General features: G+C 43.4%; 1 protein-coding gene across 3 annotated transcripts in view; it reads left to right on the top strand.

The window, feature by feature from the left end:
- INPP5A (inositol polyphosphate-5-phosphatase A) overlaps window positions 1-13,374 on the top strand; it is a 175,552-nt gene that overhangs the window by 68,477 nt on the left and 93,701 nt on the right. For all 3 annotated transcript variants that reach the window (XM_042818501.1, XM_042818502.1, XM_042818503.1), the window contains exons 5-6: window positions 3,074-3,137; window positions 7,574-7,677. In XM_042818501.1, coding sequence (XP_042674435.1) covers window positions 3,074-3,137; window positions 7,574-7,677 — 168 coding nt within the window. The remainder of the gene's footprint in view (window positions 1-3,073; window positions 3,138-7,573; window positions 7,678-13,374) is intronic.

The raw sequence follows: 13,374 nt of genomic DNA, 5'->3' as shown, positions 1-13,374 counted from the left end.
TGTCAAAGCCTATCTTTAAGGTTGATAGTAACAGTTCCTGAAGCTGTATGGGTACTAATTTCAAAATTAGTTAAAAAAAAAACAAACAAAAGAGAGAGATTGAAACTGTAGAAAGTCAAGCAGTGAGCAAATCAGGGTGCCCAGAAATAAATCTGTAGCTTGAGTACAACCAGCAGTACTATTTTAATAGAGTTATGCATCTAAAAAAAAGCATCTTTATTCTTGTTTTAGTGACTGACACATTGCATACAAAAGCTTCAGGATTCATAGTTAAAGAATCATAGCATCACAGAATGGTTGGAGTTGAAAGGGCCCCCTAAGGGCCACCTGGTGCCACCCGCTGCAATGCACAGGGACCCCCACAGCTCCATCAGCGCTCAGAGCCCATCCCCTGCCCTGCAGGGACCACCCCCAAGTCTCAACCCATGCAGTGCCTCACTGCCCCCATTGTAACACACTTCTTCCTCTTTTAGTTCAGAACCATTTCTCCTTGTCCTATCGTAACAGACCCTGCTTAAGAGTCTTTCTTTCTTACAACCCCCCTTTAGATATTGGAAATTTGCCAGATTTTGTAACTGACAACTCACGTGGCTGTTTATATTTTCCTTTTTTGTAATATACGTATATCCAATTCAAATAATTTAAATCTGATCTATACTTTTGTTGTGAGCTTTGATTTAAGGCCAGCTCTTTATGCAGGTAACAGGAATTCTCTCTTTATGACGTTAATATTTTAAAATATCTTAAAATAATCTCTGAAGTTTTTTAATAGCCAAAGGATTTAGTTAGAGTCAGAGGCATTTTATTAGTCACTAATGATACTGTATTCAGTTAGAAATTAATTGGTAGGTTGTAATGTTTCTATCTAGTATGAGGATTGCTTTATTCTGGTGCTACGTCCTTGTTGCATGACACTTAAGCAAACCAAGACCCAAAGCAAGCTGGGTCACAGGGAGGTGTACCCATCAATTAAATGTGTGACAGTGTTTTCTGTTGGATGGACTAATGTGTCAAGGAGATGGGTAGGACCTCGTGTTTTTGACAAATCAGCAAATGTTTAATCTCTGGATGTGCAGTATCTCATAAATAATGCAGCAGTCGCTGAACCAAAACAGAACTGTGCCAGGAGGGCCTCTGCTGTTATAGAAGCAAAAAGACAAAATGAAATGGCTTTATCCTTTCTCACTTCTTGAGAAGTCTGTGTGTAGTCATGGGCAGCGGCTGCTGGGCAGCCTTGGGCATCTCGTGGCCCGTTCAAGAGCCACCTCTGCTCTCCTGCACTCCAGGCCTGCGTTTTGAGACACTGCAGTAAGGACTGTTGGCACTCACTGTCAGTTTGGAGCATGGTGCAATTGGTGCCAGTTGCAGCAGAGTTTGTAAGCTGTTCTGTAACTCAGACTGCAGCTGTCTGAGGAATGTGGCGTAGGAGGCATGGAGTATCTCACAGGATCTCTGTGGCATGGAAGAGTGTCCTGAAATCAATTTGTATAAATACCTGAAGAGTGAATGCAGTGCTGAAGCCGAGCTCATCTCAGGGGTGCCCCTGCTTTGCCGGCACCTGGCTGAGTCCTGGCACAGAGACCCAGGGCTGTGGGGTGTTTTCCTTGGGGATCTCCAACCCCACCTGAATGTGGGCCCAGGTGCTGCTCTGGGTCACCCTGCTGAGGCGGGAGGGACCAGAGGGACCCAGAGGGCTCTGCCAGCCTCGGCCATTCCAGGATTGTGGAGTTCTGTGAACGCATAGGAGGCCGTGTGCCGTTTTTGCAGGCTGAGCAACACGCCCTGTATTGCCTTCATTCTGGAGGTAGCATTTCAGCTCTTGTCTATTTGGGACCCAGATACTTGTCCCTGTGAAGTAAGGGACATGCTTAAGCTGTATCCTGCACAAGGATGCTTTCTTTGATGATGAACGTAATAATAATCCTTGAATAAAGGCTTAAGATCTCAGAAATCCTCAGAACCGTGGAAAATAGTTCAGTGTTTGTAAGGAAGGGATACTGATATTTTGCTAAATATGGATGGGCTTATTATGCTTTTAAAATAAGTTTGCTGAGATGGGAGTTTGTCTATACGGTACGGATGATTTCTTTGTCTGCATGCATTAATTGATCGTAGATGACTCATTAAAGCCGTTACAGAATTCCTTATTTGAATTGAGTCACTGTTTGAAAGCCAAGTTCTCAGGACTCAGTCAGCAGGAGGAGTTATGATTATACATCCTACCTAAATCAAAATTATGAATGTGTAATATTTTATTTTCAATGGTAACTCATTTCTCATTGTTTGTTTTCTTGTGGGCAATAAACTCTGCTTCTGCATACACTTAGCAACACAGCAGTCAGGCCAGCTTCAAGAAACTTGGCGTGTATTCAAGCATCTTAACCCTCTGCTAATACTTTCATGTATTTTTCTCTTAAGGTCTGTACATTGTGTGACAAAACTTGTTTCTGTGTGCTTTGCACCAGTACTGATAGTAGCACTTGCACCGCAGGCGTGCCTTGCAGAGGTGAACGTTCTGTTCTGTTCAGTCGTTGCTGTCGCATCACTTACCAGCAGGGAAAGCTGTATAAGCGCGTATAAATATTCCCACCGCTCTTGTCAGATGTTTAATTTTATGCCTGCTCTGAAGTTGGCAGTCATTTGCTGTGCCCACCTCACTCTGAAGATGGAGATCCTGTAGCTGGCTCTCTGGGCTATTGAATACCTTAACGCTACTCTTGTTCCTGCAATATGCAGTCTCCAGAAGTTGTGAAAGAACTGTGGGAATGCGTTCTGTGCTTAGAAAGGCACTTGTCTGTTTTACTAACTGCATCCATCAATTTGGCATTTCTGAACGTATGCCTGATTATTGTCCTTACCTTGCTTAGTCAGCTGTTAACAGTCTTCTTTATAACTCTGCATTAAGCATCAGAGAAATAGCTGAGGAAGTTAATACTTTTATAGATGCTATGAAATCTAAAAATATATATATATTACTTATCATATGCTTATTTTTTGTTGTTGGAAAGCGTGTTGCTTTGGTTTCAGTAAGCCGAAGTAGATGTTTTATACTTTCCTATGTTGTGTTTTACAGGCTCTAGGAAGTTTTTACTTTCTTCATGAATCTTTGAAAAACATCTACCAGTTTGATTTTAAAGGTAAGCAAAGGAATTAAATGCTATTAATTGTCAACTGGCTTTATACATGAAGGCAGTGCTGTCATCTTTTCCTGAAAGCAGTGTCTAGCAGTTTTTCTGTGATATGCAGATTTCTGTGTAATTCATACAAGTCCATTGCTGATAGGCGTTCCTTTTCTTACCTTTTATAGATCTCTTATAAGAAGTCAGTGGACTGGCTGCAGGTTGAAAACCGGTGCATTAATCATTCTCCTGCAAAAGGGACCTTTGGATCCATAGAGATCCCTGATGATTTCAAAAGAATTCTGAATGACCACAGGGTTTTCTATGTAGATCAGATATAGGACCGAGACCTTAAATGTCCAACAGCAGTGGCCATTCTGCAGTGCTGCTGAGGTAGATTTATGGCTCAAATTACTTCAGAGCAGCACGGGTCGGTAGGAAAGTGTCATTGTTTCTAACCCACATTGATCCATCAGGTTAGAAGTCTTGCTAAATCTCAGAAGTTTAAAAGTAATGTTAGCCAAGTTACATTGTGTATTAGAAATATTGCAGACAATTATTGAATGCTTCCCAAAGGTGTATATAGCAAAGGTTCTGTAAAATTTATGTTGTTTCAGTTGGGAACAGAAATGTTGTGAGCTTCATTTAGCCTCTTGAGCTGAATCACATTAATACTACATCTAGCATCCCATTAACTCGAGACACTGCTAAAATCTTGATAACTATAGAGTGAACTAGTTTTCTTAAATATATGGATACATTATTTTTATTCTCAGTCAAGACAAATTGTCTCTGCTGGTGTAATTGCGGCAGCAGAATCTTTCTCTCTTGAAATATTTGAGTGGTAGTTCCACATATATAACAATTAAAGACTTAGCCAGGATAAGTCCATCTGTCATTGCCAATGTCAGTGCCTTAGGAAAATTTTAGATCTAATATTATAGACAGTTCAAAGCATCTTTTATTTCTGAGAGAGCATGGTGGAGAACTCAACAGTGATGTAGAATCATAGAATCACAGAATCACAAGGTTGGAAGTGAGCTACAAGATCATCCAGTCCAACCATCTCCTCATCAGCATTGCCACCACCAGCACTGAACCACAGCACGCAGCACGTCGTCCAGACGCCTCTTGAACACTGCAGGGACGGCGACTCCACCACCTCCCTGGGCAGCCATTGCAGTGCCTGACCTCTCTGTGAGAGAAAAAGTTCTTCCTTATGTCTAATCTAAACCTCCTCTGGTACAACTTGCAGCCATTACCCCGTGTGCTGCTCGTTGCCTGGGAGAAGAGGCCAAACCCCTCTTCACCACAGCCTCCCCTCAGGAAGTTGTACAGTGCAGTGAGGTCTCCCCTGAGCCTCCTCTTCTCCACACTGAACAATCCCAGCTCCCTCAGCCGCTCCTCATAAGGTTTGTGCTCCAGACCCCTCACCAGTTTCGTTGCCCTTCTCTGCACACGCTCCAGAACCTCAACATCTTTCCTGTAGTGAGGGGCCCAAAACTGAACACAGCACTCGAGGTGCAGCCTCACCAGTGCTGAGTACAGGGGATGCTCACCTCCCTGCTCCTGCTGGCCACACTGTTTCTAATGCAGGCCAGGATGCCGTTGGCCCTCTTGGCCACCTGGGCACACTGCTGGCTCGTGTTCAGCCGAGCATCAACCAACACCCCCAGGTCCTTCTCTTCTTCACACTCATCCAGTCACTCATCCCCAAGCCTATAATGCTGCATGGGGTTGTTGTGCCCAAAGTGCAGGACCCGGCACTTGAAGGGACTTCACTTGTAGGGACTTCTAATGAGAGATCAGCCTCAGGGTCTAGCCTTTTCTCCCACTAGCAGACCCTGGGTAATGATAGAGATGGTCGTTAGTGGGTAAACTGTGCAGAGTTGAAATACTGAAGGAAATTGGCGTTGCATATGAAGCTGGGTGTCTAAGATGTTGCTTAGAACTAAACAGTCTGTTGATCCACTGTGCTTGTGAAGCAAAGGAATCAGTAGGTTCCATGGTTTTTATTTACGATGGCAACATTCTAACTGTTAATTCATTTTGGCACCTGAATAGCTTTGTGTATCATAATGTGTGAGCTGTGTCTGCACACCCACTTCCTTATAGGTACCGCTACAGTTGCATCATAGCAGTGCTGGAGAAGTCACAGTTTCTCTCTGAAACTAAAACTCCCTCCTACTGGCCATAGATAGCTGTGTCATAGGCGGCTGTGTCGCTTTAGTGACATCTGGCAGAGCGAAATGACAGTTGTGTAAGGAGAGGAAATGCTTTCCGGCTCCATTCGTTATTATTCAACAGCTTATTTGCTACTGTAGACTTTTTAAAAGAAAGTTTAAGAATTAAAAAATGAGAAACATGGAGACGAAACTGTAGGGAAAAGTAATCAGTATATGAGAAATAAACAAGTACTTGTTTCAGGAAATAAACATTTTTAATGTTAGGTGTTTCATTCTGCTCATCAAAATGTATAATTACTCTTTAGCAAAGCCTGGTGAGGTGTGAGCCATGCATAAAAAGATGCGTTTGGGCCCAATTGTAACTTGGAAAGAAAAACTCTTAAAAAGAATCTAAGGAAGGCCGTGCTGCACTGAAGTAATGTTGGAAGTCGCGTGCTGATCCCTGATGTGGGGCAGAATCAGTCTCCCAGTGTAGTGTTGGTAAAATGTCACCCTGAAGGATTCCATTAGGATGTATCTCTCATGACTGTTGAGATTTTCACGGTGCAGTAAGGTCCTAAATCAGAGGTAAAATCCAAATGGATACATTCTCTGGGCCAAAATCGTTATGAAGTTCCAGTTCTACTCAAAAGCTGGCAGAAAATCTGTGTTCATATATAATTTGATTTTCCTGTAGCGTTACCGCATGTTTTCAGAATTCACTTCATAGCTGAATGTGACTGAGTACAGTCTATGGAAGAGAAGATTGCTTCTGGTGTTGAGTTTTTAAGAAGAGATACTTGAGTTCTAAAGTGAGAATTTTTTCCTATGGTCCTCATGCATTATGGCTACAGCACAGGAGGTGTTGAGCTGTTTCTACAGTTGTCAGACACCTCAAAAGTTACTTACAGTTTAACTACTGAAAAGATGCTTGCTCTGAAGAGCCATCATCCAGAAGAACTGTCGTCCGGCAGAGGGTTTTGCTGGCTGGGGTGTTGGGGTGATTTTGATCTGCCTCTTGTCCACAGAGCAGTGCTACAACTTTGGTTATCAGAACAGATCTAGTTTACTCTGGAGTGTTTTTATTTGGAGGTACATGAGAAGGCATGCTTCTTTCCTGCTGGATTGGTTTGTCAGCAGTCGTGTAAATGAATTCCTGGTTCATAGTTAGCACTGATGTTAATATAAGTTGATGGTAAAATGCCTCCTTTCTGCCAAGTGCTACCTTTTGTTTAGGTACTCCCAGCAAAAATCTTCAGTCCTTACAGTTCTGCCTAATGTGCTCTGTGTCCTGAATGACACCAGGATCTTTTTGCTGGTAATGTTAAACTTTCTCACAGAGGTACATCTGTCCGTGATCTACTTAGAATGGTGGCACATTAGTTTATTGGGATATTTGTTTGGTCTTCCTAGTGGAGCCAGATCTCAAAGTGACTGTCACATAATGAACAATGCTTGATTTTCTTTCCCCTGAAGATAAATTCATAGATTACAATTAATGTTTCCTCTGATTATATCAACTACTTTATTTAGACAGCTTAAAGGGACAAGTTTTTGTGTTAAATGTTATTCTCACCAGATACCCAGTAGAACCAGTATCTTTTATTTTACTTTTTTTAACAAATCCATCTCAGATCAGCCCATGGGCAGCTCGTGTCCTGTTAGCAGCCCGCAGGCACTGCTGGGTTCGCTCCACTGCCACAGCCAACCCAGCAGAAGGTTTAGGTGTGGCCACACAATACAGTGGAGGAAGACTGTCAATGTTGTTGATTTAAAGCAAAGATATTCTGAATGACTGCATAGTGATTTGCTGCATAGAAGTTGTGATTACTAATGTGTTAGAATCATCAGGTATTTGGCTAGGTGGTCTTAAAATCTGAAGAGAGTTGCTAGATAAACCAAGCAAATAGTCATTACTCATAACAGAATTTGTGTTTCCCACCTTAATATGTATTCTATTGTTTTTCCTCTTAATTATCCAGTGTAAATGGTTGGATGGTATCCTGGGATGTCAATGTACATCTCTTGGAAGAGCCATGTCAGGAAGTCGGAGTGCTAGAGTACATGGAGACCTGATCTCCAACACTGTACAGTGCTCTGAATTGTAAAAGTAATAGTGCCACTGCCTGTGTAGCTTGAGAATGCCAGCTACAAGCAGCCAGGTGTGTTTTTCCTAAGAAAAACTCAGTGTTTATGCTTGCTAAAATCCTACCTTTACATAGATGCCACTGCTCTTCCAATAGGTACTGTAAGATATGGATGTTAAGTTTGCTTTGTATCTTCTCCTAGCTAAGAAGTATAAGAAGGTTACTGGGAAAGAAATCTACTCAGACACTTTAGAAAGCACACCCATGCTGGAAAAGGAGAAGTTTCCACAGGATTATTTCCCTGAGGTACGTACAATCTATAACGTATTTACAGTCATTGTGTGAATTTGGAGTTCAAATGGAGTTCTTTGTGTAGTAGGAAGTGCTTGTGAAGGATGGAGACAGTGATGAAAAGTCTTGTTTGTACATTTAGAACCAAAGAAACAGCAAACTGTGCCAATTGCAAATCTGTTTCAGGGAGACTTAATCCCTGACAGGGTGAGACGTGGCTCTGAATGGATCCCATTTGTATTCAGCTCTGTAATTGTGGCTGCAGTGCTGCTGGTTTCTCTTCAGCCTTGCTAGATACTCTCCAGTCACTGCAAGTGTGTGGGGATAGTTTCTTACCAGCACAAGAATACGTGAAATTTTCAGGTATTTGTGTGTTCCTCTCATGCTGCCCTGGCATTCCCTTCTCTTGTTGTTCTCCTAACAGCTGGGGGGTGCTGTGTGTCTGAGCTGTTTCTTTACAAGGAGAGTGGTTAGGCCCTGGAACGGGCTGCCCAAGGAGGTTGTGGATGCTCCGTCCTTGGACGTGTTCAAGGCCAGGTTGGACGGGGTCCTGGGCAACCTGATCTGAATGTGTGTGTTTGGTGGCCCTGCTAGGCAGGGGGGTTGGAACTACATGATCCTTGAGGTCCCTTCCAACCCGGGTGATTCTGTGATTCTGTGATCTGTGAGCTGGAGGTTCTTTCAAACTCAGAAGATAAGCTGCCAGCTTTCTTCCATTGCGCTTGCAGGTGCAATTCCACGTGCAGCTGTTGTCCTTGTCTGCAGTTCCTTTCTTTGAAGTAGACTTCAATTTGTTCGTTCTTAATTCTGTGAGAACATCTAGGACATGGCTGTGCTTAATGGTTGTTGTTGACTACAAACTGGGTGAATATGTTTGTTGAATTCCTGTAACAGCTGTGGATCTAGCTTGTACACTGCCTCTTTAGTATTAGAAAGAACTAAATAGACTTTAAGAATTAGTTTAGAATTTGTACATATCCACACTTAGAAACACTGAGGTAGTACAAGTGTGCTTGGGATAAGGTTGCAGAAATAGTTGCATGGAATGCAACCTGATGGAATGCTGGTTCTGTCTTTTGAGGGAACTCCAGGCGGTTACTGAGATACTTCTTTTGCTCCTCTGTCAGCAATAAGCTGCAGCGGTGCAGGTGATTGAGAGCACAAGCAGGACGCAGGCGGCGCTGCAGTGATTTCCTCGTAGTGCTGAGAGCATCAAGCAGCAGCACGAGCGCCGCTGCCGCACTTAACAGCAAGAGGCCGAGTTGTGGATTGTTCTTCAGTACCTGTGAAGAGTTATTCCCACTGTTGCTTCACAGCTGCTCTTCCGCCTAAGACTGGCGTATCTGTAACTGACCCAGCAGTTTTTATTTCTGCCTTTCATGTAAACTAATCTTTGCAGTCCCATGGGGAAATGGTGGCTTTCCCATCTGCACGGCGGAGCAGAGCCTGGATCTGTTTCTTGTGGCAACTCAGAGCAGGTGTTCCCATGTTTGTTGGTGGAGCAATAGCTTCTGTATTTGTGTGTGGTGCAGCACTGCTTTAGGTACAAGAGTGGCACCATAAGAAGCAAATAAATGCCATTTTGAGATGAGTTGCCTTCCTACTATAAGCGTTCCTAATCACTGCATTGCCATCTCATTTTGCATCATGCTCAGCAGCAGAAGCTGTAGGGAGAGGGAAGGGCTCCTGAAACAGCTGCTGCTTGCCCCAGCAGCACTCTGCATAACAAGGTGCTGCTTCCCACAGCATGGCTAAACACGGTGGCAAGGGGAACCACTGTCTTCACCTTTACTTCCACACAGCCTTTGCTATTAGCTTTCAGTGCACTGGTACCTCAAACCCTTCTTCCACCACCTGATTTTCTTCCCTACCCTGCAGAGCAGTGAGGAGCAGCTGCACAATGCCTGGCTGCCGTCGTTGTCAAACCGCGGTCACTCCTCACGGATACATCAGCGTTTCCCTGCAGTGCCTGCTCTGCTCTGCGCAGTGCCTCGTGCAGTGCTGCTGCGCTCATGGAGCAGCGCGGGCCTTCATCTATTTTATTTCAGAACTTCACACAATGGGAAAGTGCCAAGGGCTCCCCAAACTGCAGTCATGCAGACAGGAGAGGTGCTGATATTTGCAGTTCGGTGGCTTTCTGTGCTCGTTCAAGCCAGCATAGTTTTTGTTTGACTTGAAAGATGAGAAAACTGTGGTGGTTTTTACATTAGGCTGGTGGTTTTCTTTTTGTATGGAAGAGCAGGGAGTGTCTCAAGCAGTCATAGCGCAGCAATAGTGGACAAACAGCTGACGTGGTTTTGCTTCTCCTGCACACATTGTATGATATTTTCAAAAGTAAAATTAAACCCTGTGATTACCTGTTACTGGAGGTAAATGCCGCTAGTGGTGCTACTAATTAAAAAAGACCAGAAAACAGTGCGTCTTTGAAAATAGGAGTTGAAGCGTCAGAATGCGCGCGCGCGTCTCACATCTACATGCTCCTGTATGTTTTAGCCAGACTGCTCATACTGCATTTACAATGTTTTTGTGTGAGAAATGGTTTAAGACTGATTTCTTTTCTCTTTATTACTGCCGCTTAAGGATGATCTAAAAGTAATTACAATGATTGAGGCATAATGCAATTCAAAATAATTACGGCCCACTGCCTATAAAACTAACAAAACTTTCTGTCCTGATTTATGGGTCCTCTTGGCTAGGCACGAGACTCAAATGATGCCTTTGGGAGCAACACTCCAGATAATGTTAGGCCATTTTAAAAAAAGCAGATTTGTGTAGTCTATCAGGCCTGAGTAATTTTTTTTTCCCATAGTGAGAAATTGGTTGTTATCATAGATCACAGATACTGCTCAAAGCTCTTATGAAAGATGAATTAATTTCACTAATGCTTTAATGCAAACCTTTCATGGAGAAGGCTGTATGGTGATAACCTTACTGCAGGCTCTCCTTTCTCAGTGATGATTTATGTTGTCTTTTAGTAGATGAAACTGCCTGTATTCACAATCCATCTGCTGGCTAAAGGAATCCTATTAACAGAGGATCTGGGAAGAGACTTAATATTGTGAGGTGAAAGATGTGGTATCCCCTGTCTGGGACATGAAGTTGGAGGGCTTTTTTCCATTTTAAAATGTTGATACGTCTCTGAGAGAGCACAGATGATCTATGCCATCTCTGCCTGTTTTCCTACCGGCTTACAGATGGTTGGTCTGCTAGTGAGTATTTGTTCAAGTCAGCGTGAAGAGCGTTTCTTTAAAGTCTGTAGGATGAAGCAGTTTTCTCTTTCCTCCTTCCTGTTTCCAAGATTTCCCTTTTCTTTCCAAACGGTCTACTTGAGAATATTAAAGCACATCAATGACCCAGAATTTCTGAGACTGTTGTTCAGCTGCAGTATATATTTATTTATATAAGGTGAAAGACCACATTTTTATATTTAAGAAGCTAAACTGTTTCAGCTTCTGGGTTGTGTTAGGTTCGGAGCTCACTGATTTTTCCTTTCTTAATGTTAAATACATGAATTATTAACATGAAGTGAATAATTCATTGAAGCTAAAGGAATTAATTGTTTTCAAGCCGTTACCATCTAACGGTAATTTACGGATTAGAATGGGGAATATACGAATTACACATTAACACAGATGCCATTGTGGATACAGAGGCATAGGTGTCCTGGCTTTACCCAGCCTGGGATGAGCAGTACATTCCTCAGATCTCCAGCATGAGCTTCCTGTGCTGCCTTTCTCTTGTGCTGCTGCTTTTGCATTAAGCCCAACCCCTCATGTTTCCATCCACCACTATTGCTTTTGTAATTATTCAAATGGTTATGTTCCAATAGTAATGTGATCATACCATATGGATATGAACTAAAGAAAGTCTTAATTGAATGGAAATGGGATCAAATGCTGAGCTAACCTTATCCTGACGATAACAGCAAATACACTGCGGGATCAGAGCTCTGGTCTTGTTGTCTGGGACAACTCATGTAGCACTGCTGGGCCTGGCAGTCCCATGTGTGGCTGTCCTCTTATTACTTTGCTGTTCTTGCCTTAATAATATGAAATTTGTTATTGCTACCCCTTACTACTGTGGCACTTTCAGAAAGCTTTAGTTAAAATGAGCTACAAAGCTACTATTGTATTTTGGTTATTTTGGTTTGGGAGTCTTAAAATTTAATTCCATTTTATATACTCCTCTCGACCCCACGTTTTCTGTTTGAAAGAAAAGAACTTGTATACATTTAAATTGGAGAGTTTAGTGAAACACAGGAGAAAAAAAGACCTCAAAGATCCTCTAGTTCCAATCCCCCAGCCATAGGAGGGCTGCCAGCCACTGCACCAGGCTGCCCAGGCTCCCATCCAGCCTAGTCTTCATTGCCTCCAGGATGGGGCACCCACAGCTTCACTGGGCAACCTGTTCCAGTGCCTCACCAGCCTCCAAGTAAAAATTTATTTCCTAACATCTAACCCAGATCTCCCATTTTTTAGTTTAAAGCCATTCTTTCCTGTCCTGTCACTATCAGACCATGTAAAAAGTCAATCCCTCTTCTGCCTGCAAGCTCCCTTCCAGTATGGAAGGCCACAATGAAGTCTCCTCAGAGCCTTCTCTTCTCCAAGCTAAACAAGCCCAACTCCCTCAACCTGTCTTTATAGGAGAGATGCTCCAGCCCTTTGATCATCTTTGTGGTCCTCCTCTGGACCCAATACAACATTTCTCCTATACTGGAGGCCCCAAGCTTGGACACGGTACTCCAGATGGGGCCTCACAAGGGTAGAGCAGAGGGAACAGTCACCTCCCTCTCTCCCTGCCACCATCCCTTTTTTGTTGAATCCTAGCCTGTTGTCCTTCTGGGTTGCAGTTGTATGCTGCTGGCTCGTGTCCAGCTTTTCATCCATTAGGACCTCCAAGTCTTTCTCCACAGGGCTCCTGTCAATGACTTTTTCCTCTTGGTCTGTTCTCATATCTGGTGTTGCCTCAACCCAAGTGCACTTGGCTTTATTAAAATTCATTAGATTTTCATGTACCCCCTGTTCAAGAGTGTCCAGGTTCCTCTGGATGGTCCCTTTCCCTTCTATTGTGACAACTGCACCACTCAGCATGGTGTGATCACCAAGCGTGCTGAGGGTACCCTCAATCCCATTGCCTGTGTCATTGATAAAGATGTTGAAGAGCAGTGGTCCTGAGACATACCCTTAGGGGACACCACATGTGACTGGCCTCCACCTGGACATGGAGCCATTGACGACAACCCTCTGAGGACAACCATCCAACCAAGTCTTTATCCACCTAGTAGTGCAACCTTCAAATCTGTATATCTCCGCTTCCGGGATAAGGATGTTGTGCAGGACGATGTCAAAGGCCTTGCAGAAGTCCAGGTAGACAACATCAGTTGCCCTTTCTTTCTCCAATGCCATCCCACCATCAAAAAAAGTTACCAGATTAATCAGGCATGATCTGCCCTTTGTTGAAACTACACTGACTGTCTTAATTACTTCTACTTGTTCCAGGAGTATCTGCCCATGATCTTCCCAGGCACAGAAAAAGGGTGTTTCCCTTTTTCCACTCGTCAGGGATTTCACCTGACAGCTGTGATTTTTCAAAGATGATGGAAAGAAGCTTGGCAACCATAGCAGGCAGTTCCTTCAAAACCCTGGAATGCACATCGTCTGGCTCCATAGACTTGTACACATTCAGCCTCGTGAGGTGGTTTTAGACTTGCTC

The sequence above is a fragment of the Centrocercus urophasianus genome, unplaced genomic scaffold (assembly GCF_019232065.1).
Source record: "Centrocercus urophasianus isolate 14NV4802_14NV808 unplaced genomic scaffold, USGS_Curo_1.0 seq_17, whole genome shotgun sequence".
Taxonomy (NCBI): Eukaryota; Metazoa; Chordata; class Aves; order Galliformes; family Phasianidae; genus Centrocercus; species Centrocercus urophasianus.
This window is presented reverse-complemented; position numbering and strand designations above follow the sequence as displayed.